Below are 26,958 nucleotides of genomic sequence, written 5' to 3' on the forward strand. Positions count from 1 at the left end.
ACTTTGGGTTGCAGAGATCAAATGGGAGCAAGAGTCAAGAGTATAATTGTCATATGTACCGAAACGGAACTTACAGCAGCATAACAGGCCATAGTGTCAGACAGCGTGGAAACAGGCCCTGCAGCCCAACTTGCCCACACTGACCAACGTGTCCCATCTACGCTAGTCCTACCTGCTTGCATTTGGCCCATATCCTCTAAAGCTGTCCTATCCATGTTCCTGCCTATTGTTTCTTAAATGTTGCGATAATACCTGCCTCAACTACCTCCTCTTGGAGCTCGTTCCATGCACCCAACATCATTTGTGTAAAAATGTTACCCCTCAGGTTCGTATTAAATCTTTCCCCCCTCACCTTACACCTATGTCCTCTGGTTCTCAATTCCCCTAATCTGAGTAAGAGACTGAACATTTACCTGATCTATTCTTCTCATGATTTTATACACCTCTGTAAGATCACCCCTCATGCTCCTGCACTCCAAGGAATAGAGTCCTAGCCTGCTCAACCTCTCCCTATATATAGCTCAGGCCCTCGAGTCCTGGCAACATCATCATAAATCTGCTTTGCACCCTTTCCAGCTTGACAGCATTGTTTCCAGCTCGACAACATCAAGCTATAAACACAGCCCTCTAGATTACACAATAAACTTTTAAAAAGAGCATTGAATGTGAGCATAAGATCACATTCAATGGTTCTAGGGTTTCCACAGTCGCAGGGGATGGCTGTTCCATTTATGGGCAGTCCCAACATTACCATGTGTGCAGCACACACAGTTGAGGCCACACCTTCCAGTTTAGATTGCTTTAGTTTAGAGAGATACAGCGTGGAAGCAGGCCCTTCGGCCCACCGAGTCCGCACCAACCAGCGATCCCCGCACATTGACACCACCCTACATACCCTAGGGACAATTTTACATTTATACAATTATACCAAGCCAATCAACTTACTAACCTGTGCGCCTTTGGAGTACGTATTATTTCCAGTTAGTTTCAGCTGCCTCCATCTTGTCTTGCAAGAGAGAGGGAAAGGTATCATTGTGTGTTTGACAATGTATTAGGGTGGATAGTCTGTTGTGGTTGTGCAGTAGGCTGTGCTTTGAAGCTTTGAGATATGAGTAAGTGGCTCATGCGATATTAAGTGCGTTAGGATGCAGTAAAATATGTGTGGTGTATATTAGTGGGGTTTTGTGCTTATTTTGGTTTAGTTCATGAATACTTTCTCAGTATTTATTAATTTAAATCTTTTTGGCAAGATTGGTTAACTATCGGTCTTTTTCCATTTCTCTCGATACAACTAAATTGAAAGAACACCATGTGCATATTTAAATTCATGTTAAGTTATGGAGATATATTTAGTTCAATGCTTGTGCTGTAGTACTATTTTCTAACAAAAATGCTTATTTAAAATGTATAATGAAAATATATTTCAAATCGGGGAGCCATGCTGAAACAGTCCGGAGATATATTACATGGTCTGTCATTTTGAATATGTTAAGGATCAAGAGTGTTTTATTGTCATATGTTCTGAAACGGTACAATGAAATTCATACTTGCAGGAGCACAACAGGTATGTAAACACATTATTCTGTAAAACCCATAATAAACAATAAAAGTTCTGAATAAATATTTAAAAAAACAAACAAACAATAATAGCGCAAAGACAAAAATAGTCCTCAAGTCTATGTAGTTTAGATCTTATTTGGAGGTTGTAGTGTTTAGTAGCCTAATGTTATTAGGGAAGAAGCTGCACCTGAACCTGGACGTTAGTTTTCACAGAGTGTGGCCAAGGTAGTGTAAGTCTCCAGTGATGTTGGCTGTCTCATTGAGGTGGCAACTGTAGATCCCTTCGATGGTGGGGAGATTACCCAAGCCTTACCCAAGCAATGTAGGTAGAACTTATGTTATGTGGGTCTTTGATGATAATACCTGCCTTCTTCAGGCAGTACTTCTGGTAGATTTATTGGACAGTGGTGAGGTTTAGTTTAGTTTAGTTTAGTTTATTGTTACGTGTAACAAGGTACAGTAATAAGCTTTTGTTGCGTACTCATCGGTCAGCAGAAAGACAATACACGATTACAACCGAGCCATTAACAGTGTACAGATGCATGATGAAGGGAATAACATGAATAACATTTTGTGTAACAAAAAGTCCAATAAGGTCCGATCAAAGATCAAAGTCCAAGGGTCTCCAATGAAGTAGATATTAGTTCAGGACTGCTCTCTAGTTGTTGGTAGGATGATTCAGTTGCCTGATAACAGCTGGGAAGAAATTGTCCCTGAATCTGGAGGTGTGCGTTTTCACACTTCTGTACCTGTTGCCTGATGAGAGAGGGGAGAAGAGGGAGTGGCTGAGGTACGGTGCGTCCTTGATTATGCTGGTGGCCTTGTTGCGGCAGTGTGAAGTGTAAATGGAGTCAAAGGATGAGAGGTTGGTCTGTGTGATGGTCTGGGCTGCATCCACAATTCTCTGCAATTTCTTGCGGTCTTGGATGGAGCTGTTCCCAAAACATGCTGGGTCAATACCTGGATTGGTCTAGCTAATGCTCACCATTTGCTTCAGCCATCTTTGTTCACATTGGTTACCACAGAAATGACAAGTCTGCAGCAACGATAGTTGTGGTTTTCATTTAATAATTTCTGGCAAAAACTTTATTTTTATTTCTCCAAATTCTACTCACTTTCTTCACACATTTTTTTACTTACCCAGATTTGCTTTTTGATTGTCATTCAGGCCACTTATACACACATTCCATGGAAGAATAGAATAGGTCAGCAGACTAAATACACTATTTGAAAAAAACACCTCCAGAAATCTAAAAGCACCAAGTACATTTTCTCTGTTTAGCATATATACCTAATATAAAGTACTATTGTTTTACTATTTTGCCAGCAGATCTGTGGGGATGTTTCTTTGTGTGGAAAACCTCAAGCCACATTCATAAGGATGAGTTAACAGTACCTGGTAGTGGGTGAGTGGTGGAGGTGTCGTGAATTGAGCAGAGGCTGAGGCTAAATGGATGTGACATTTGAGATTGCATTCATTGACTTTGACCATTCGTGTGAGTTAATTGAACTGCTTGCAACACTGAGATCAGGTTCTCCAGACTTGACTGCTGGCAGCGTGTTCCATTTGGAACGGGATCTTGGGGAGAGAGTGGGGGCTTCATCTAAATAAAGACAAACTTGGAGCCTTGCTGGCTCTGATCTGAACCTTTTCATATCTCTCGTCACCTTCCCCCTCCTGATTCTCAGACCAAAGAAGGCTTTCGACACAAAACGTCACCTATTCCTTTTCTCTAGAGATGCTGCCTGACCCACTGAGTTACTCCAGCATTTTGTGTCTATCTTCTCATGTGATAAACAAGTCAAACTTGGGGCCAGCACAGTGGCGCAGCGTAGAATTGCTGCCTTACAGCGCCAGAGACCCGGGTTCAATCCTGACTACGGGTGCTGTCTCTATAGAGCGTGTACATTCTCCCTGTGACTGCGTGAGTTTTCTCCGGGTGCTCCGGTTTCCTCCCACACTCCAAAGACATAAAGGTTTGAAGGTTAATTGGCTTTTGTACATTGTAAATTGTCCCATGTGTGTAGGATAGTGCAAGTGTATGGGGAGATCGCTGGTCGACGTAGACTCAGTGGGCCAAAGGGCCTGTTTCTATGTTATATCTCTAAGGTATAAAGTCTAATGTAAAAGTTTATTCTCCTCCTCCTCCACCCAACCTTCTAACACACTGAAAAGCGATTTGAAATTCCTTTTTCTTAGTCATAAAGTCATAGAATCTTACAGAGTGGAAACACGCTCTTCAGCCCAACTTGCCCACACTGCCTAACATGCCCCATCTGCACTAGTCCCACCTGCCTGCATTTGGCCCATATCCCTCTAAACCTGTCCTATCCAAGTACATGTTGAAATCTCTCTTAAATATTGTGATTGTGCCTGCCTCAACTACCTCCTCTGGCAGCTCATTCCGTACATCCACCACCCTTTGTGTGAAAAAGTTACCCCTCATGTCCCTATTAAATCTTCTCCCCCTCAACCTAAACCTAATTCCTCTGGGGCAAAAAGAGGTTTTTGATCAAAACCTGAATGCTGTACTACAAATGTGACCTCACCAATGTTTTATATAACTGTGACATGACCTCCCAACTTCTATGCTCAATACTCTGACGGTTGAAGGCCAATGTGCTGAATATATACTGTGATCTTCTAACCTATATTTTTTTCTTCAACAATGTTACCATGAAATAGTCTCATTCACTTTGCCTGTAGATTGTAATGCAAAATTCTTGTTTCATGGGTAAACACTGCAAGTCTGACTGTAATCCTTTGTGTGTCAATTACTTATGACAGTTTTTTTCTGAGAGGTGAATTAATCTTAATCTTGCCAGTGACGTTCACCTCCTATGAATGGATCATATGTTTTCGAATGAGCAGAATAACATGCAGCTCATCGTTGGTGCAAACTCCCTTTATATCACAGAATAGATGTGGAATTTGGATTTTCAGACGGTACTCTAATGGCGTCCTGAACAGCCTCATATGAGATGCATTTTATGACAATTTTCTAGGACTAAATTGGTGGTTGCAGTGAATTGTGTTGAAAACTTAATGGGGAATTACCAATGGAAAATTCCCTACACTTGACTCCAAGGCCATAGATGGGGACCAGCTGTTGACATGGTAGCAAGTCACACTTGCCTTGTGAACACATGCTTCTGTATGAATAACATATGTTCTTACGAGGTCACATCTGTCCAAACATGTACTGAACATCATTAGATATTTCACTTGGGGTGCTTACACCCCAGCGGTATGAACATTGACTTCTCTAACTTCAAGTAACCCTTACTTTCCCTCTTTCTCCATCCCTCCCTTTTCCCAATTCTCCGACCAGTCTAACTGTCTCTGTTTGGTTTGTTGTTACCTTCTCCCAGCTAACAATAATCTATTCCACATTTTCCTTGATGTCCATTCCCTTTGTCCTGCTTTCACACCTGACACTTCCTTATCTATGTATCTCCCTCTTCCATGACATCAGTCTGTAGAAGGGTCTCGACCCGAAATGTCACCCATTCCTTCTCTCCAGAGATGCTGCCTGTCCCGCTAAGTTTGTGTCTATCTTCGGTTAAAACCAACATCTGCAGTTCTTTCCTACACATTAGATACTAGGATGTACTTCTAGATGTCTCCTTGCTTGAGTACCTCATAGACTTCCTAAAAGACCAATCCAATTTGATTTAACTCCTGCGTGTTGCATACAAAAATATAAATCTATCCAAGGGAATCTGTAGGTTATTAAGTCTAGGAATTAAGCTCGCGTTTAGTCCATATCCCCCTAAACCTGTCCTATCCATGTACCTGTCTAACTGTTTCTTAAAAATTGGGATAGTCCCAGCCCCAACTACCTCCTCTGACAGCTTGTTCCAAACACCTTTTGTGTGAAAAAGTTACCCCTCAGATTCCTATTAAATCTTTTCCTCCACATATGTCCTCTGATCCTCGATTCAGCTACATTAGGCAAGAGACTGTTGCTCTACCCAATCTATTCCTCTCATGATTTTATACACCTCTATAAGATCACCCCTCATCCTCCTGCGCTCCAAGGAATAGAGTCCCAGCCTACTCAACCTCTCCCTATAGGTCAGACCTTCTAGTCCTGGCAACATCCTCGTAAATCTTTTCTGTACCCTTTCTAGCTAGACAACATACTTCATATAACATGGTGCACAGAACTGAACACAATACTCTAAATGCGGCCTCACCAAAGTCTTACATAACTGCAACATGACCTCCCTACTTCTATACTCAATACTCTGCCTGATGAAAGCCAATGTGCCAAAATCCCTTTTGACCACCTTATCAACCTGTGACATCACCTTCAAGGAACCATGCACCTGGATACCTGAGTCTGAAGAAGGGTTTCGGCCCGAAACGTCGCCTATTTCCTTCGCTCCATAGATGCTGCTGCACCCGCTGAGTTTCCCCAGCAATTTTGTGTACCACCTGGATACCTAGATCCCTCTGCTCTACAACACTCCCCCAGAGCCCTACCATTCAGTGCAGGTCCTGCCCATGTTAGACTTCCCAAAATGCAACAGCCCACATTTCACTGTATTGAATTCCATCAACCATTCCTCAGCCCACCTGGCCAATTGATCAAGTTCCTGCTGCAATTTTTCACACCCATCTTCACTCTCTGTTTCTTTATAATCTACAGTGTGGACGGATTTTGGAAAAACGTAAACAAGGATGACTTCATACATCCTGCAGTTCCTTACCCTGAAAGCAAAATGATAAATAGTCATTAGTGTCTTTCTTCATAGAATCTAACACTGTGGAGTAGGTGTGCCAGTTATTTTGATATATTGACAGTTAACACACTATTCCCATTGCAGTAGGGGCAGCAGTAGAAACGTAGAAACATGGAAAATAGGTGCAGGAGTAGGCCATTCGGCCCTTTGAGCAGGAATCTGTATCCTGTTCCTGCTTTCTCTCCATATCCCATGATTCAGTTAGCCCTAAGAGCTATATACAACTCTCTCTTGAATACATCCAGTGAATTGACCTCCACTGCCTTCTGTGGCAGAGAATTCCACAGAATTCCAGCGACATTTTAAAATTATTTAAAATATAATTAATTTATGATTGATCAAAAGATGCAGCACAGGACCAGGCCCTTCGGCCCACCGAGTACATGCTGACCATTGATCACCCATTCACATTATTTCTATGTTATCCCAATTTCACTTTCACTGGGGGAAATTAACTCACACACACGTAAGTCTTTCGGATGTGCACAGAAACCGGAGCACCCAGAGGAAACCCACGGGGTCACAGGCAGAACATGTAAACTCCACACAGACAACACCCGAGGTTGGGATCGAACACGGGTCTTTGGCGCTGTGAAGCAGCAGCTCTACCAGTTATATCATGAGCCAACAATAATCTATTAATTAATATTATTATTTTAAAATATATGAACATGTGTCTGAGACCCAGGTTCGATCCTGACTACGGCCGCTGTCTGTATGGAGTTTGTACATTCTCCCTGTGACAGCGTAGATTTTCTCCAGGTGATGCGGTTTCTTCCCACACTCCAAAGACGTGCAGCTTTGTAGATTATTGGGTTGAGTAAGTTGTAAAATTGTCCCTAGTGTGTGTAGGTTAGTGTACTGGGTGATCGGCGGGCCAAAGGGCCTGTTTCCGCACTGTAGCTCTAAAGTCTAAAGTTAAGTGGATTTTGTTCAAGAATTTCAATATATTGCTTTTATAAATTCAGATTTTATGTGGTGCAGCTAATAGGTGATTTACAGTATGCCACATAACCTATGAGAAAGCACGTGACTCCACAGCAGGGGAGGTGAAGTGCATTTCACTAACTAGGTAAATACTATGTAGTTGATGAGAAACAGTGAAGAAAGTTTATTTCCGCATTCTGCACTTGTTAAACTATATGGAACAATATAAAAGCTAACACTGGAGCTTTTGTAGGTACGAAACTATCAAACCTTGAGGGTGCAAAATGTCATTTAAGAAGAAAAATTGGAGTGCTCTGTCCAGGTACGTGTCTATTTTAATATCAATCACCCTGATTACTTCCGTATCAGCGCTTGTATTAACACTTGAGCTTCACAGGACAAATTGTTGAGAAGTAAAAAGTGAAAAAACAAGTTCAGTCACTTTTAGTTTGTTACAATGTAAAGAAAATTAAAACTCTGAATGAGCATTTTAAGTCTGATCTGCATTTTAAAACCAACAGGTTGGCAGAATATCAGATACGTAGGGTTAAAAAAAAAATACTTCAGCAAGTGAGTACTCTAATGTCAAAATAACAAAATATAGTTGAAGAACTTAACTGTATGATTTTTTAAGTACCTAAAACTACAGGTTTCCATTGAAGTTGATCAACTGCCTGAGGACTATATAAACTGTTTATCTTGCAATGGCTACTCTGTGTACCATAAGCTCAAACAAGCCTTTTTACCCTCTCAATTCTTGGTCATGGAATTACTGAACACCATAAATGTTGAATTTACTTTTGGAACTCATGCTCTGGGAAATGAGCAGCACAGTGGCACAGCTGATAGAGCCGCTGCCTCATGGAGCCAGAGACCGGGGTTTGATCCTGACCTTGGGTGCTGACTGTGTGGAGTTTGCACGTTCTCCCCGTGATCATATGGGTTTCCTCCGGGTGCTCCGTTTTCTCCCACATCCCAAAGGCGTGCGGGGTTGTAGGTGAATGGGCTTCTGGTAAATTGCCCCTAATATGTAGGGAAAGTGCGATAACATGGAACGAGTGTGAGTGGGTGATCAATGGTTGACATGGACTCAATGGTTGGAAAGGCTTATTTCTGTGCTGTATCTCTAAACTAAATGTGAATTCAAAAACAATATAGACTATATTTGCATACATATTTTTGCAACTCAACTTGAAATAATCCTTATTAAGTCACTGAATTGATAGATGAACTGTTTAGTTTAAAGTTTAGATATATAGCATGGAAACAGACCCTTCTGCCCATAGATTCTCTGCCTGTTGATTCTAGTTCTATGTTATCCAATTTTCGTATCCACTCCTTATAGATTAGGGACAATTTTACAGAGGCCAAGTAACCTACATATCTGGACATTTTGGGGATTTGGGAGGAAACAGGAGCACCTGGAGGAAACCCACGTGGTCACAGGGAGAACCAGTAAACTCCACACAGACAACACCTGAGGCCAGGACTGAACCCGAATTTGTGGCAGATGGGGTTGAGAGAAAAATAGATCAGCCATTATTGAATGGCAGTGCAGACATGATGGGCTGAATGGCCTCATTCTGCTTCTATGTTTATGGTCACGGTTTCTGGAGCTGAGGCAACAGCTCTATCAGCTGCGCCACTGTGCTGCCTTTTAAATTAGGTTATTTTCTATGTAATTAAATGATGCTATATTTCCTTTATATCTCATCAGATACATTTAAGGGGCATTTATAGGCCTTTGGATAGGCTCATGGATCTGCAGGGAATGGAGGGACATGGATCATGTGCAGACAGAGGAGATTAGTTTAACTTGGCATGGACATTGTGGGCCAAAGGGCCAGTTCCTGCCCTGTACTGTTCTATGTTCTTTGCCTCTGTCAATACACCACACTGTGAAATGTGGTTATGTGTACAGATAGCACAATTATGTTTGGCAAATAGAATCAAAGTTGTGGTGTGGTTGAAGTGGAAGAGGATTGCTGTTTCCAGGAATAGAACATTCCTTCCCGAGTTGGTGCAGTTAACTCCTGCTGTTTGTGTGGAGTTTGCATGTTCTCCCGCTAACAGGGTGGATTTCCACCTCCAGCTCCTACTTCCTCCTGCATCCCAAAGACATGCAGATTTGTAGTTGTCTCCCTTCAGATTGACATTTAGATTTTGATATTGTAGTTCAAATGTCACTTGCTTTTCTTTATAATTTTTAATCCACCTTGCACAAGAAGTGATGGAACTCAATTTGTAAGAGGGCATTGACAATGATCTGTAATGGTTTGGTGCCAACAACACATAAACAAGTGCAATATCTCACCATGTCCAGGGAGACCATCAAGCCCCCATCCATAGGTATCCCATTTATCCACACATGGTTGTTAATATTAGCCTTTGCTGATTTTTTTTAGAGGTACAGCGCGGAAATAGGCAATTCAGCCCACTGAGTCCACGCTGACCAGCGATCCCCATACATAGCACTATCCTACACACTAGGGACAAGCTAAATTATGTTACCAAAGCCTATAAACCTGTACGCTTTTGGAGTGTGGGAGGAAGCTGGAGCACTCGGAGAAAACCCATACGGCCACAGGGAGAACATACAAACTCCATACAGACAGCACCCGTAGTCAGGATCGAACCCGGGTTTCTGGCGCTGTAAAGCAGTAACTCTACCGCTGTGCCAGTACTGCCCCACATAAGCAGTCATCCAGATAGTTAGGGGTCCTGAGTTGAAACGTCACCTAACCATGTTCCCCAGAGATACTGCCTGACCTGTTGAATTCCACCAGCATTTTGTAAACCAGCATTTGCATTTATTTTATTTATTTTTTCTCTCTCTCTCTCTCTCTCTCTCTCTCTCTCCTCTCTCCCCCTCTCCCCCTCTCCCCCTCCCTCTCCCCCTCTCCCCCTCTCCCCCTCTCTCCCCTCTCCTCTCACTCTCTCTCCCCCCTCTCTCTCTCACCTCCTCTCCCCCCCTCTCTCTCTCTATCTCTCTCTCCCTCTCTCCCCCTCTCCCTTCTCTCCCTCTCTCTCTCTCTCTTCCAGATTGCTACTACCTTCAAGGTGAAAAGAAATATGGGTGTGGATCCATTTTGTGGTGTTTCAACGTGCTGAATTTACAAGGTGTTTTGTGTGATCAATAGAGGGATATTCATACCTGTGTAAAGAAATTATATGAATGGTGTATGGAATAGTGGTCTTAATTACTCAAAGTAAACAGATTCAGTCAAAAATATATGGAGATGGAATGATCTCTTAGTACAAGTAGCTTCTGAATTAAAATGTAATCTGACTGCAGGCATGGTTTCTGAGGGAGGGTTTTGCTCAATTGTAACGAAGGAGCCAGTTACTCAAGCGAACAATACAAAACCTAATTTAATTGCTTTAAGTATCTTTAATTAGGTTGATCCAATAATTGGTTTCATTTTGGTTCAGTCGCATTGGCATTCAACAAATCCATGTGAAGTTGCAGAATTTGTAACGAACTAAAGGAAAATAAACAAAATCAAATCAAAGTAATAAAATCAATGCAAATCATTCAAAAGTAAACTTGCATGGCATCCGATGATCATGAAACACATGATGTATTGCATGTTTATGTTCAAGAGTTTCCCATGCTTCAAGACATGAAGTTGTCACATTTCTAGAATGCAGGGCGGCACAGTGGTGCAGCAATAGAGTTGTTGCCTTGCAGCACAAGAGACCCAGGTTCGATCCTGACTACGGGTGCTGTCTGCACGGAGTTTGTACATTCTCCCCGTGACCGTGTGGGTTTTCTCCAGGTGCTCAGGTGTCCTACCACATTCCAAAGATGTGCAGGGTTGGAGGTTAATTGGCTTCAGTAAATTGTCCCTAATTTGTAGCATAGAGCTGGCGTATGGGTGGGTGATCACTGGTTGATGCGGATTGAGTGGGCCGAAAGGCCTGTTAACAAGCTGTATCTTTAAATTAAACTAATGTTAGAGTGATACTCTCCCTGTAGAACACAAATAGAAAATAAACAAAAAAAAGGGCTGGTAAATTTGTTATCTGATAACTATATTTGCATAATGGGTGAAGTACTTATTAGCCAAAAATCTTGTAGCCAATTGATATTATAATTTGATATTTTGATATTATAACAAGGTGCTATCCTGAATACATTGGATAACATACAAGTATTTTACAGTGATTACCGTCTGCATTATAAAATTACCCTAGCTTCTGAGTATCTCCACTCAGTCTGCTTTCCTATCTGATCTCCCGGTTGCTCAGCACTTTAACTCCCCCTCCCATTCCCAATCTGACTTTTCTGTCCTGGGCCTCCTCCATTATCAGAGTGAGGCCCAGCGCAAATTGGAGGAACAACACCCTATATTTCACTTGGGCAGCTTACACCCCAGCGGTATGAACATCAACTTCTCTAAGTTCAAACAGCCCTTGCTTTCCCTCTCTCTCCATCCCCTCCCCCTTCCCAGTTCTCCCGCCAGTGTTACTGTCTCTGACTACATTCTTTCTCTGTCCAGCCCACTCCCGAGACATCAGCCTGAAGAAGGGTCTCGACCCGAAACGTCGCCCATTCCTCCTCTCCAGAGATGCTGCCTGTCCCGCTGAGTTACTCCAGCATTTTGTGTCTACCTTACTCTAGTTCCCTGATCGGTTTTCATTTTCTTTTTTATTTCAAGAAATAAACAGGCAATGGCTGATATGATAGCAGCAGCCCTTTGAGTGGCTACAGAAAACTACACCCTGTACAATGACATGTTACTAGTCCAAATGAAGGCCTTCATGCATAAAATTAAGTGGATATTTCCTTTGAATGTTTTAGCTTAGTTTAGTTTAGAGATACAAGGCCGAAACTGGCCCTTCGGCCTACCGAGTCCACGCCGACCAGCGATCCCCACACAAAACACTATCCTACACATACTAGGGACAATTTACACTTATACCAAGCTCACAAACCCAAGCCAATTAACTTACAAACCAGTACGTCTTTGGAGTGTGAGAGGCAACCAAAGATCTAAAAAAAACCACACATGGTTACGGGGCGAACGTACGAACTCCTTACAGACAGCACCTGTAGTCGGGTTAGAACCCGTGTCTCTGGCGCTGCAAGCACTATAAGGGATCAACTCTTCTGCTGCACCATCCTGCTGCCCTTTAAGTATTTCTTTGAATACCTAAAGATTTTTCTGTGTTCAGATCTGAGGTGATATTTTTTTCCACATGTCAGAATTGAACAGTGATGCAGTATTAGTGCTGCTGCCTCACAGTGCCTGAGACCCGGGTTTGATTCTAACCTCGGGTGCTGTCTGTAAGGAGTTTGCACGATCTCCCTGTGACCTCAGGATTTTCTCCAGGTGCTCTGGTTTCCTCCCACCTTCCAAAGACATGCAGGTTTGTAGGTTAATTGGCTTCTGTAAATTGATCTCAGTGTGTAGGATGCAAAACTGGGAAAACATACAACTGGTGTACGGGTGATCGATGGCCATCATGGATTCGTTGGGTCAAAGGGCCTGTTTCCACACTATATAACTAAACTAAACTAAACTAAACTAAACTAAACTAAACTAAACTAAACTAAACTAGATTTTGTTAAAAATCAATAAGAAGAAGTAAAAGTCTGCAAAGAAATGTTATGGATAGAAAATATATGGTGAAAATTAATCTTTTTCGTGTTAGCACCATAGATGTTTAAAAATAAATCTTCCAAACCCATCAATGTAAAAAAAAATGGTTTGATGTATAAGTCTCCTGAGAAATAAATATTTTAAAAGCATGTAGACACAAAGTATAGAGTAACTCAACGGGTCAGGCGTCATCTCTGGGGGAAAAGATGGGTGACATTTCAGGACCTTTCATGAATATCGAGGAAGTTGATAACTTACAATATCTTCGCAGAAGGATCTTGAAAGGGTTTGGATGTATAATCCACAGACATCCAAGAGAAACCAACAATGCACAGTAAACACTCAAGTTGATTTTAATGAACACAAATATATTAGGCCAATTCAGCGTGAAGAAAGGTCCCAACCAAAACATCATCTGTCCATTCCCTTGACTGGGGTGTTCCGGCAAGCCAATTTGAAATTGGATTGAGCTATTAGACATATTTAATTTTAAATGAACATTAAATAGGGGCACAAAATTTGGTTGTGTACCATGTGTACTTTGGGACACTCGGAGTGAGGGGTGAGGAGGGAGAGACGGATCAGCCATGATTGAATGGCGGAGTAGACTTGATGGGCCTATTCCTTATGACCTTATGACCTTATGACCTTATGACCTTATGAGTGCCAGATCAATGCCAAGCGCACCCATCTGTGGTGAGAGTCTGGTCAGATACCATGTTTGTGTAGGCATTAGCAAGTACACTAAAGCTGGCTCGTGGTGTGCAGAGAAGCTGACCAGGCATCAATCAGCATGCAGTGCTTAACCACGCATGGTTGGGCACATGTTTGGCCACAGGAAAGACCCCCTACTGGTGTTATTTAATGAAATTAATCATGCACAAACTAGAAGTTGGTTGATTGCTTCTGACTGCTGCCATGAGTCTGTAAATGCATACCACGTTTCTTTAATATCCAGTCTTCAGAGAATGTTAAAAGACGTATTTTGGCCAAATCAAGGCTACTACACCAACCTGTTTCTTCTGGTTTGAAGAAGCGTCCCAATCCAAACTGTTATCCAGAAAGTAGGAAGTAGCAAAGAAGAGGGAACGGGGGCCTGGAAAATGTAAGTCATTGAAAAGACAAAGGCTGTGTGAGGTGCTTTGGACATAGGTCGAGAGGGATTGGATAGTAATGATGAGGGAACTTGGGCCTGGAAAAGTAGAAGGGTCTCGACCTGAAATGTCACCTATTCCTTTTCTCCAGAGATGCTCCCTGACCTGCTGGGTTACTCCAGCTTTTTATGTCTATCTTCTATGTCATCCGGAGATGCTGCATGAACCGCGGAGTTATTCCAGCACTCTGTGTTTTCTTCTAGATGTGATGTGTAGAAGGGATTCTCTTTGAAAGTTAGTTGAGTTTGCAATAAGCTGCTAGGAGAGTGTGGAAAAAGCATGGTGCAAAGGACTCTCAGCTACAGGCCATGGCTTACAGAGAGGAATCGCCTTACATGCATTGAAGAACAGTTTTTGGAATATGTGTATTTTAGCAAAGTTATTCACACCGAGAACTGGCAGAAATTCCAAATGTATCTACAAACTCAGAACAGACTGAGAATTGCATTATTATTAACTGTCAAGGTGACCATGGCATTCACTGTCTTAGGGATATGGGTCTTTCCAGAATGGAAAATTGTGTCTTTGACTTTATGCTAATTCTCCCACCAGGATACATTACATAGGGCAGAGAACATAGTACAGCATGGTAGCGGCACGGTGGTGCAGCAGTAGAGTTGTTGCCTCACAGCGTCAGAGACACCAGTTCGATCCTCACTACGGGTTCTGTCTGTGCGGAGTTTTACGTTCTCCGGGTTCTGTCTGTACGGGGAACGTAAAACTCCGTACATGATTTTCTCCGGGTGCTCCGGTTTTCTCCCATATTCCAAAGACGTGCAGATTTGTTGGTTAATTGGCTTTCATTAAAAAATTCCCTAGTGTGTAGGATTGGCGTTGGTGTACAGGGTGAACGCTGGTCAGTATGGACTCGGTGGGCCAAAGGGCCTTTATCCATGTTGTATCTCTGTACCTCTAAAGTCTAATGTCTAATGTAGGAACTGGTACTTCGGTTCATAACGTCTGTGCCTAAAGGGCCTGTCCCACTGTACGAGGTAATTCAAGATTTCTCCCGAGTTTCCCCTGATTCGAACTCGGACAATTACGGTAATAGCCGCTCGTAGGTACTCGGGGCTCTCGTGGACATTTTTCAACGTTGAAAAAACTTCACGAGCTTACCGCGTTTCCCGAGTTCCTGCCGTTAGCGTTACGAGCCGCTAAGAGACATCCCGAGCTCCGACGTACCCACTACGTACATTCTACGTGCTTACCACGAGTTTGATTTTTTTTTAAACTCGGGAGAGCTCTTGGGTAAAATCACATAGTGTGACAGGCCCTTAACATGATGCCGTGTTAAACTAATCTACTCTACCTTCACATTGTTAAGAAGTAGTTCAATAACCAAGAAAAGCTAATGTAATACTGTTTTTTTATCTCAAAGGGATTGATATATGACAATGATTACACAGGAATGTATAACTTTTAGTTTTAAGCGTCGGACCAAGATAAAGACATAATAGTGTATAACATCTATTAATATTGATGTTAAATTTGAGTAGGTTTTGTAGTATTTTCTTATCTTCTCCTGAGTTTAGAAGAGTGAGGAGTGATGAGTTCAATTGATAAAGACACTGGATGGGATCGATACATCAGTTAGTGCCCCACTGGAATCTTGAAATCAAAAGTAGAACATTTGCGAATTAAGTGAAGGTACTTATAAACCAGAATGTAGAAATAAAAAACTGCAGATGCTGGTTTATTCGAAAGTTACACTCAATGTGCCGTAGTAACTCAACGGGTCGGGCAGTATCTCCAGAGAAAAAGGATAGGTGACGTTTTCAGGTCAGGCCCCTTCTCAGACCGAAGAAGGGCCTTAACACAAAACGACACTTATTATTTTTCTCCAGAGAAGCTGCCTGACCCACTGAGTTGCTCCAGCAATTTGTGTCTACTTATGAACCAGCCAAGTCTCCACCCCAAATGGATTAATCAATAATTCAACCAACACGTTTCAAATTGAAGTTGGTAGAGTTTGGTTTGGTGAAAGTGCCAAAAGAATTAATATTAAAATGCTGCACAGACTTGTGCCAGATCGAAAATATGAATGGGGTGATAGCCACAAAAAAAACAAGTTGTTGAGTGATCAATTAAATTATTGTCAATGGTGTTGGTTCAGAGATAATGTTGGCCATAACATAATTATTTTTACAATGTACTGTGGGATTTAAAAGATATATATATGTTCAAATGAATCAGCAGGCAGGATATCCTTTGACCATTTTAGCTGAAAGACGAGAATCCTGACAATTCATCGCCCCATCGGTACTGCACATGAAAGGCCAGGTGGAAGAATGACAAAGTTCCAACCTGGAGCCTGACCCAGGGTCAGAGACACAGCTTGGCCAAACCTGGCTCTGAGGTTGATGACTTCATCCCCCCTACAAAACACCCTTTCATTAGATGTTTGATTTTATAACTTTGCTGACGTAGCTGATTTAAGAACTTCATTTCAACATAACTAAAAGCCTGCCTTTTCAGATTAAAAGCGATGATGTTTAAACCTGTGAGACTTCAGAGAAAACAACCATGTAGGACCTATCTTTACAGCTAATACCATAATTCAGCCAGCATGCTTGTAAACATTTTCCATTTACTGTCCTGAAATCTTGAAGATTTTTGCTGCTGTTGATTTTTGATGCTTCATGTTTTAGTTAACCTAGAAACTGTTGGCATGCTCTGTACACATACATGTACATACACGCCAGTGTGTGGCAATGCAAAAACAGGAAGATCCCTGCCCTTCTGATGGAGATGAGGTGTCTATTTCCATTTTGTCTGGGATCATTATTTGTGAATTTTTGGCATGTGCAGTTCAGGAACACAATGCCTTTATTAAAATGTTTCACTGGGACAATACCAATCTTGTTTCTGCTTTACTCTCCATCTGCTTTACTAGATGCCTAATCAATGATCACTCGAAGACGAGTGTGATGATCCTTCTGGTGGGTCCTTTCTGTAGATGGTGTGCAATTCAAGGTAGATGACATCTTTTAATGTAGGGAGACTGGTGCACGGACAGCCTTGATGGAGACAGACCCAGTTGTAATGGCATGGCGTCCACAAGGGTTGAGAATCTTTCCTTGCTGCAGCCTTCTTCCTTCTTCCCAGTCACCATCCTCCACCTACGTCACCGTTGAGATCTTCTTCTTGGGGCATGCTTTGTCAGGAACCTCCCCTTCAATCTGCCTGCCTCCAGACAGTTTAAATCTCAGGATCTTAAATCTCAGGATCTTAGCACACGCTAACATCCCTACCACAACAAGATGGAGGCCCCAACATTCACAGTAGCAGGGCCTTCCCGCATTTGCAAGACATCTTATCTTCGTGTCAATAGCCATCTTTAGAACAACTTGGGCCAATGTGAAAAATAGAAGGGGATCCAATATAGAGATTACAATACAATACAATACATTAAATGAATGAATGAATGAATGAATGAATGAATGAATGAATGAATGAATGAATGAATGAATGAATGAATGAATGAACCAATACGTTATTGTCACATGTTACAAGTCACAGTGAAAATCTTTGCTTGCATACCCAAGTTATGCAAATAGTCACCACATAAAGGGCGCTGATGAAGTTACAAGTATCCCGTGTCAGGTCCTCCATTGTTCTCCCCCCGTTTTGACATAAACAAATCAGGTGTCAAAGTTTGATTAAAGAAAGCAATGCATTTCCTGTGATACCTTCCGCTTATTTGGCACATCCCAATCATGTACAAGAAGAAACTGCCCCCTCAGTTTCCCTAACTGCGTGGAATGAATGTGCCTTGATCACTTTTATAAGACTGCAAAACAATACACATAACTGAAAAATATCAGAAAATGTTTTCTATTATTTATACCAATTTAGCAATGCTGGAAACATATTAACCTCAGCATCCCCAGGTGTGTCATGAATGAAGAATATTTTTGGTGAAGGTAAAAAGACTGGATAATCCATGCCATGGCAATCAATGTCATGAAACAGACCAGTGATTGATATACCATCTAAATTCTTAACAGGGACTGAAATTGTTTGCACTGTTATGCTGAAGCCTTGCTGTCAATGTTAAATTCCGGTTCATTTCACCATTATTTCTCGTGGGTCCCAAAGACATGCTCTACAATGTGCAAAAGGTATAGGATTAATAGGGTCAGGGGCAGCACAGCGAAATGCTGCTTCACAGCACTAGAGACCCAGGATCGATCATGACCTCGGGTGCTGCCAGTGTGGAGTTTGAACATTCCCTCCGTGTCTGCGTGGGTTTCCTCCATGTGCTGCGGATTCGTCCCACATCTCAAAGACATGTGGGTTTGTAAGTTAACTGGCCTCTGTAAAATTGCTCTTTGTGTGCAGCGAGTGGATACGAAAGTTGAATAGCATAGAAGTAGAGTGAATCGGCGATTGGTGGTTGGCATAGACTTGGTGGCCTGAAGTGTCTGCTTCCATGCTGTATCTCTGAACTAAAGATATTCAGCCCTTCAATTCCATGTTGACCCTCTGCAAGGCAGATCACAGGCCCATTCCTTCATTCCATCACCAAAAGAGACGTGTGATATATTTACTTCCCTCGGGTGCATTTCCGATTTCCTTTTGGAATCCTTAGTCATTTCTGCTTGCACTATAACAGGCATCTACTTCCAATCCATTAACACCCCAGGATAAAGTTCTTCTTAATAACCTCCTTGGATCCATTGTTGAAGAGTCATAAATCTGTATCTCCATGTCCTTGTAGCACCAGTTAATGGGAACAGCTTTCTTTTGTCTACCGTATCCAAACCTGTCATACTGAAGCATGTCATTGCAAGTTTAAGTACAGGAAGCCTCATGGAATGATGATGAATCTTAGTTTCTCACAATCCTGCCACTGTATGGGGTGTAATCTAATCACTTTCTCTTCAAAGAACCTACTCAGTTTCCTTTCTGTACATTTCAATGGAATAAGTGTAAGGCAAGTTGAAGTAAAGTCAAACCATTCACTCAGCCAGATAGCTGTCCAAACAGAGAAAATGGAAATGTACCATATTCTCACTAAATTGGTGAGGAAAGGCTCATCTGAGCTCCAGCATATGTAAGAACTTAAACCAAACTAATGGGCGAAATGCTGGTCTTGAATGTATTTCCCATTAAACTAATTATGAAGAATATAAAACCACCTCATATTTGACAAAGTGCAATTATTGGGAATATTATTAAAGTCTGCAATAGCAATGAGAAAAAGAAGGAGGATGTCTTTCTTAATTAGTAAGGGAGTCAAGGGTTCATAAGTTTTAGGAGCAGAATTAGGCTATTCGGCCCATCAAGTCTACTCCGTCATTCCATCATCTATCTTTCCCTCTCAACCCGATTCTCCTGCCTACTCCCCATAACCCCTGACCACCTTACTAATCAAGAATCTGTCAACCTCTGCCTTAAGAACATCCTTTGTCTTGGCCTCCTCAGCTGCATGTGGCAATTATTTCCACAGATTCACCACTCTGGTTACCAACTGGATTATGGAGAGAAGGCAGGAGAATGGCATTGAGACTGAAAAATAGGTGGTCAAATGGTGGAGCACTCAATGGGCCGAATGGCCTAATCCTGCTCTTATGTCTCATAGTTTTATGTTAGGATTTAATTGGTATGTTTTTAGTAACCTTGCTGAAAATTATTCCTGGAACTTGCTGAATCTCTCAGTCGCTCATTCGTTGTTTAGAAGTTTCTGTGGAACCACAAATAAGCATATTGAGACAACCATGAGTGTAGACGACTCCAGTCTCTGTTACTTATTCACGAGCAATGAACAGTCATGCATCACTGAGTCTGGAGACCAACAGCATGGTTGACGACATCTGATGCTGAGAATGCAAACTGGAAGAGGCTGGTAAAACCTGTAACAGATGCGCAGCCGACAAATATATTTTCCTTGTCTGTCTTCTCACCAGCTGTTTAGCTGTCTTTTGGGGTTGCCAAAAAGGGGAGAATCTTTCAATCATTGTGTTCAGTCCCTTCTTGCTTTATGTCCCAACTGACTTTATAAGGATATCGGATGAATTAGCTCATTATTCTGCATTTTTGACACCTTGGGTATTACCATCAAATAATGCTGAGGGTGGCCTAGCAGTGCAGTTGGTGGAGCTGCTGCCTCACTACACCAGAGTCCATGGTTTGATACCAACCGTCTGTGTGGAGTTTGCACATTCTCTGTGTGACCTCGTGGGTTTCCTCCAGGTGCTCCGGTTTCTCCCACATCCCATAGACGTGCGAGTTTGTAGGTTAATCAGCCTCTGTAAGATTGTCCCTAATGTGCAAGAAGTCGATGATAAAAAATGGGATAGCGTAGAAGTAGTGTGAACAGGTCAACAATGTTCGGTGTAGACTCGGTGGGCCGTAGGACCTGTTTCCATGTTGTATCTCCATGCATAAACAATCTAAAGTATGGACATTCTCTCCCACCACAATAAACGTTTATTATATGGAAACACAAGGGACTTGTGCTGCTTGACAAACACGGCACAAATTACTGGAGTAATTCAGTGGATCAGGCAGTTTGAGATGCTGCCTTACCCACTTAGTTACTCCAGTGCTTTGTAGCTTTTACAGTATTTTATGACTGGATAGCGCATTTGTTTCTTTATAAGTTAGTTATGAATCCTCGAATAACAAAATTTAGTTTAGTTTGGTATAGTTTAGTTTAGTTTAGTTTAGAGATACAGCGTGATCCTTTGGCACACTGATGCCACGCTGACCATCGATCACCCATACACTAGTTCTATCCTACACACAAGGGACAATTTACAGAAGCCAATTGATCTATAATCCCACACGTCTTTGGAATGTGGGAGGAAACCGTAGCACCTGGAGAAAACCCACGCGGTCACCGGGAGAACGTGCAAACTCAGTTCAGACAGCACGGGTAGTTAGGATTGAAGGCAGGAACTCTACTGCTGCACCATTGTGCCGCTGAAAATATCTGAAATATCATGAGATTAAAGTATTGTGAATTTATAGCTGCAAGATCACATGCATGCAGTAAAAGTAATCCAATGGGCAGGGGACAGTTCTGATGCATACTGTAAATATGTTGGTGACCTACAATCGGAATTGTTTTGATCTGTTTCATCTTTTGCTTGTTCCGAATGAACTCTTACCCATATACAGTATCAGTGAATCTTCCAGCTGCATGCATTCCTTCAAGTATTGGCTCATTCCACCTTTGATAATTATTTGTAGTCTAAACCATACTGTATATACCAGCACTCACCCATCACAGTACAGACCTCACATTTTCAAACACCAGTTATGATAAACAAAAAAAGCAGTTATTTGCTGTTGATTTTTCCTGATATTGTAAAGCAGCTGATGATTTGCTGAAATAAGGAACTGCAGATACTGGTTTACAAAAAAAGACACAAAGTACTGGAGTAACTCAGCAGATCAGGCAACATCCCTGGAGAACATGGATTAATGACGTTTTGGGTCAGAACTCTTTTTCAGACATACAATATGCTGATATTCTGTAGTTTATTTAAAATCCCTCTACGTGACCTCTGCCTGCATCAGTTTATATTAAAACCAGTTACGTTACATGTTACAAAAGACATAAAGTGCTGGAGTAACTCAACAGGACGGACAACATCTGTGAAGAACATGGATTGGTGACATTTTGGGTCAAGATCCTTCTTCAGATCCTTGTTTAGTCTGAAGAAGAGAACCAACCTGAAACATCAACTATCCATGTTTTCTAGAAATGCTCCCTGACCCGCTCAGTTGCTCCAGCACTTTGTGTCTTTCTTTTGTAAACCAGCATCTGCAGTTCCTTGTGTCGGGGTTACATGTGGAATCAGTACATTGGGAGTAAATTGTGCATGCCCTTCATTACCCGAGAGACATGCTATAGTTCTGGGGTATCTCTCTGCCTCTTCAGTGAGGGTATTGAAGGTGAGAGTTAAGCAGTAAATGATTGCCTTGACCAAGGTCAAAGACACAATGTCACCTTGACCAATGTCAAAGACTGCCTGCTGTATATAAAAGGACACATGTCACATGATCAGTTGGGCAAGTGGGCTTAGGTTTAGTTATAGAGTCAAAGTCATACAGCACAGAAATGGGCCCTTTGGCCCAACTTGCAAAACTTACCAAAGTGCCCCGTCTATGCTAGTCGCACCTGCCTGCATTTGGCCCATATTCATCTAAACCTTTCATATCCATGTAACTGTCCAAATGTCTTTTAAATTACATTAATGGAGTTTAATGCAGATAAATGCAAGGTGTTGCATTTTTGGAAGTCAAACCAGGAAGACTTACACGATGAATGACAGGGCCCTGGGGAGTGTAATGGAGCTGAGTTATCTAGGAATGCTGGTACATACTTCCTTGAAAGTGGCATCGCATGTAGATTGGTCCAGAAAGTTTCCGTACATTGGCATTGGAGGAAACATTTAATAGAAACCTGAGCAACCTCCGACCTACGTCATTGTGAACATTGGACTTTTTCCCTGAACCTGTTATACTACAATGCTGCACTCTGCTATCATTCTCGTCAATCTACTTTGTACTTGTGTTTGGCTTGAATGTATTTATGTATAGTTTTATCTGTTTCAATTGGATATCACATGTGACAATAATAAACATAAATGTAAATAAACATGACATGCATTTAATTAAAACATTTTTTAATCTGGTTTACAAAATTGTGTACAATGATTGGGCAGTCAATTATTTTCAGATAAAAGATTATTAATATTTTATTAATTCAATTATATATTTCACCACTTAAGCAGAGGTTTATTCACCACTCTTAAGCAGAGATAGACAAAAAAGCTGAAGCAAATCGGCGGGTGAGGCAGCATCTATGGAGTGAAGGAATAGGCAACGTTTTGGGTCGAGATCCTTCTTCAGACTGATTTATTTAACTAAAGTAAATTAAAGGGTCCATGCGGTACATCTTGTTTAAATTAAGCGATGCAGCCATGAAGAAGCTGAATTTACCCCAATTAAACCTTATGATTTCTGGCCAACCCCAACAGATGTACAAAATGAAATATCAAAGTTCATTGCGACAGTCAAATAGAACAAGTACTATGGTTCAACAACAAAATTAAAAAATGTTCAACACAGAATTCCCTGGGCAATATGTTTCCATGGTAACATTCTCTAGTATTATCTTCATGTATGGTGGCTTTACCTGCTAGATTTTAATTGTGATAAGAACAATTGTTATACTTGAAATGTGCTTCTTCAATCTGAATGTGCACTGGTTCTCTCAAGCTACATTTTACATCAGTTGGCTTTAGTTGTGGTCGCTTAAATTTAAGGATGGTTCACGTTAAAAAGGGGTAAATTGGGAGATTAAAGAGCTGGTTCTTTGCTTCCTGATACTGAGTTCAAACCTCTTCTCCTACTTCTCGTTCAAATTTAGTTTAGTTTAGTTTAGTTTATTGTCATGTGTACCAAGGTACAGTGAAATGTCTTCCATCCTGGATCTTTCCATCCTGGGAGAAAGGGTCTGACTGTCTACCCTATCTATGCTTATCATATTTTTTATGTACAATATATTAATATTGAGTGACTGATATGCACTTGCTGGAGTTCTGTCATTGGGAATTAACAGTCCTATGAAAGTCAACATTTTGTCAAGGGAATTCATTAAACCTGTTTACTGAATATTGGCAGAATCTCTGGTCTACAGAGAAGGGACTATTATATTTCGGGTACAATTTTCAATTGAATCTCTCAGTTCATTTTCTACATCATTAGCTATAGAATCGTGATTAGGGATAGGAATCTTGAATCATTTTCTCCTTTATTCGGGTGACATGGTGATGCAATGGTAGAGTTGCACGTGTCAGAGACCCAGGTTTGATCCTGACCACAGGAGATTTTGTGTGGATTTTGTACGTTTTCCCCGTGACCGAGTGGATTTTTCCGGGTGCTCCAGTTTCCTCCCACATTCCAAAGACCTACAGGTTTGTAGGTAAATTGGCTTTGGTAACATTTCAAATTGTCCCTGGTGTGTGTTGGATAGTGTTAGTGTGCGGGGATCACTGGTCGGCGTGGACTCGGTGGGCCGAAGGGCCTGTTTCTGTGCTGTATCTGAATGAATTACACTTTATTGTCACATATACCTAGGACACCTAGATAAAGTGAAATGCTTTATTTTGCATGCAACCTAGGTAGTACGCAAATGTCACCATGTGTTAGCGATGACAAAGTTACAGAAATACCGAACAGTCCTATCTGCTGACTGCCACCGCACATGGGAGCAGCCCCTTTCCCCATACCCCCCCTCCCCCCGCCATCCCCACCCCACCATGCCAGTTCCCCTATGGTTCACGGTGGCCCCCATCTAGGTCCCCCCTACTGCTATCCCCCTCAATCTCGGTCCCTCCTTGCACTCGGCAGAGCGGTCCCCATCAACACCAGTGGCTCGGTGTCGATTCGGAGTCTGTGGTGGACGAGCCGGGCATACCGGGCAGCTCCGCTATCTGACACCATTCAGATAATGTCGCAAGAACAGGAAGGCAGATTATTATCTGAATGGTGTCAGATTAAGAGAAGGGGAGGTGCAATGAGACATGTGTGTTCTTGTATATCAGTCACTGAAAGTAAGCATGCAGGTACAGAAGGCAGTGAAATTGTGAGAGGATTTGAGTTTAGGAGCAAGGAGGACCTACTGCAGTTGTACAACGCTCTGGTGAGACAGCACCTGGAGTATTCTGTGCAATTTTGGTCTCCTAATTTGAGGAAGGACATTATTGCTATTGAGGGAGTGCAGAGTGGGTTCACCAGGTTAATTCCCGGGATGGAAGGACTGACATATGATGAAAGAATGGGTCGACTGGGCTTGTATTCACTGGAATTTAGAAGGATGAGAGGATATCTTATAGAAACATAAAATTCTGAGAAGATTGGATAGGGTAGATGCAGGAAAAATGTTCCCGACGTTGGGGGAGTCCAGAACCAGGGGTCACAGTTTACGAATTAAGAGGTAGGCCATTTAGGACTGAGATGAGGAAATCTTTTTCACCCAGAGAGTTGTGAATCTGTGGAATTCCCTGCCACAGAAGACAGTGGAGTCCAATTCACTGGATGTTTTCAAGAGAAAGATAGATTTAACTCTTAGGGCTAAGGGAATCAAGGGATATGGGGAAAAAGCGGAAATGGGGTACTGATTCTGGATGATCAGCTATGATGATATTGAATGGCGGTGCTGGATCAAAGGGCCGAATGGCCTACTCCAGCACCTATTTTCTATGTTTCTATGTTTCTATCATGGGTCTGCGGCGGGCGTTCTTCTGACCGCGGCGAGCAAGTCGTCCGTCGTGGGCCCGCGCCACGAGTCTGGCCTGCTTGCCGGGAGTGTCCTGGCCCGCTGCTCTAATCTAAATCTCTAAACTTAACTAAAATAAAATAAAAGACAGAAATGGGAACAACACTCGTATTGTCTCCACTAGAGAGCACGGAGCTATGGGATTAAACCAGGATTTACCTGTTCTTGGTGACTCAAGGCCACACCTTGCCTTGCTCTTGCCAATTCCGTGTGTCTGGGGCAGCTGTAAATTACATATTTCATAATGTGAGCGACAATAACATGATTAAGAAGCACTCCTGAAAGAGTAAAGATTCCCAGGGGCTTCACAGGAACCTTTCTAAATGGAGTTTCACGATCCTCATAACTACGTACAAGGCAAAAGAGAGTTAGGTTAGAAAAAGTCCCTCAAAGGAGGAAAGAGAGGCCACAAGATTTATGTAAAGATTTGCGGAGTTAAAAGTCTTGGTAGTTCAAAGGTTTCAAATGACTTTTATTGTCACGTGTACCAATTAAGGTACAGTGATATGCGAATTACCATACAGCCATACAAAAAAAAGCAACAGACACACACACACAACGACATAAAAGTTAACATAAACATCCACCACAGCTGATTCCCCACATTGCTCACTGTGATGGAAGGCAATAAAGTCCAATCTTCTTTCACTTTACTCTCTCACGGTCGGGGCAGTTGAACCATCCGTAGGGGCGATTGAAGTTCCTGCGTCGGGGTGATCGAAGCCCTGCGGCTTGGAGCACCCGGTCGGTCTCTAACCAGGGACTTCGAGCTCCACGATGTTAAAGTCTGCAGGCTCTGCGGTTGGAGCTCCGAGGTCGATCCCTGGCCAAGGGATCTCGAGCTCCACCATGTTAAGTCCCGCAGGCTTCCGCGGTTGGTGCTCCTGGTCGGTCTCTAGCAGAAGCCGCCAACTCCTCGATGTTAGGCCGCCGTGCGGACGGAGATACGATACGGAAAAAAAAATCGCATCTCCGTCAAGGTAAGTGATTAGAAAAAAGTTTTCCCCAAACCCCCCCTCCCCACCCCCCACATAAAACAAGCTAAATAATACTAAAAACATACATTTAACACATACTATTAAAACAACAAAGAAGGGACAGACAGACTGTCGGCGAGGCAGCCATTGTTGGCGCCAACCGGTGGTGAACAAATTAAAATCCAGACATTAGACCAGAATTGGAGGAATAAAAGAGACCCAAAAATGGAGGAATAGAGATACCTTGAAAGACTGTAGAGATGGGGAAGATTATAGAATTAAAAGAGGTAAAGCAGTGGAGGGGAGAGAAATGTAGATAAAAATTAGAATTTTAACTCTGAGATGTGGTTTAACTAGGACCCACTTAGATCAGTGCACGGAGGGTTGATTCTGAACAGGACAATATCAGTTAGGATGCTAACAGCAGAGTTTGAGATGACATCAAGTTTTACATTGGAGGAAGTCCAGGAATTTACTGGAATGGACAAGACATAGATGAGGATTTTGACAAATGAACAGAATCAAGTGTTGGGTAATGAAATGAAGGAAGAAGTTCTGATGTGAAAGTGGAAGTGAAAGTGAGTCGGAAGAAGGGTCCCGATCTGAAATGTCACTGTCCATTTTCACCTGAGGTGCTGCATGGTCCACTGAGTTACTCCAGCACTTTGTATCTTTTTTTCCCTGAAAAA

At 42.1% G+C, this 26,958-nt stretch overlaps 1 protein-coding gene across 4 annotated transcripts in view; it reads left to right on the forward strand.

Moving 5' to 3' along the window:
• lad1 (ladinin 1) overlaps nucleotides 1-26,958 on the forward strand; it is an 86,856-nt gene that overhangs the window by 10,916 nt on the left and 48,982 nt on the right. The window contains exon 1 of one of the 4 annotated variants that reach the window (XM_033042471.1): nucleotides 7,323-7,558. The exons of the other annotated variants lie outside the window; for them this stretch is intronic. Coding sequence (XP_032898362.1) covers nucleotides 7,521-7,558 — 38 coding nt within the window. The 5' untranslated portion in view covers nucleotides 7,323-7,520. Of the gene's footprint in view, nucleotides 1-7,322; nucleotides 7,559-26,958 lie in introns of those variants that run through there. 4 annotated transcript variants of the gene reach the window in all.

This window comes from Amblyraja radiata, chromosome 24, assembly GCF_010909765.2.
Source record: "Amblyraja radiata isolate CabotCenter1 chromosome 24, sAmbRad1.1.pri, whole genome shotgun sequence".
NCBI lineage: Eukaryota > Metazoa > Chordata > Chondrichthyes > Rajiformes > Rajidae > Amblyraja > Amblyraja radiata.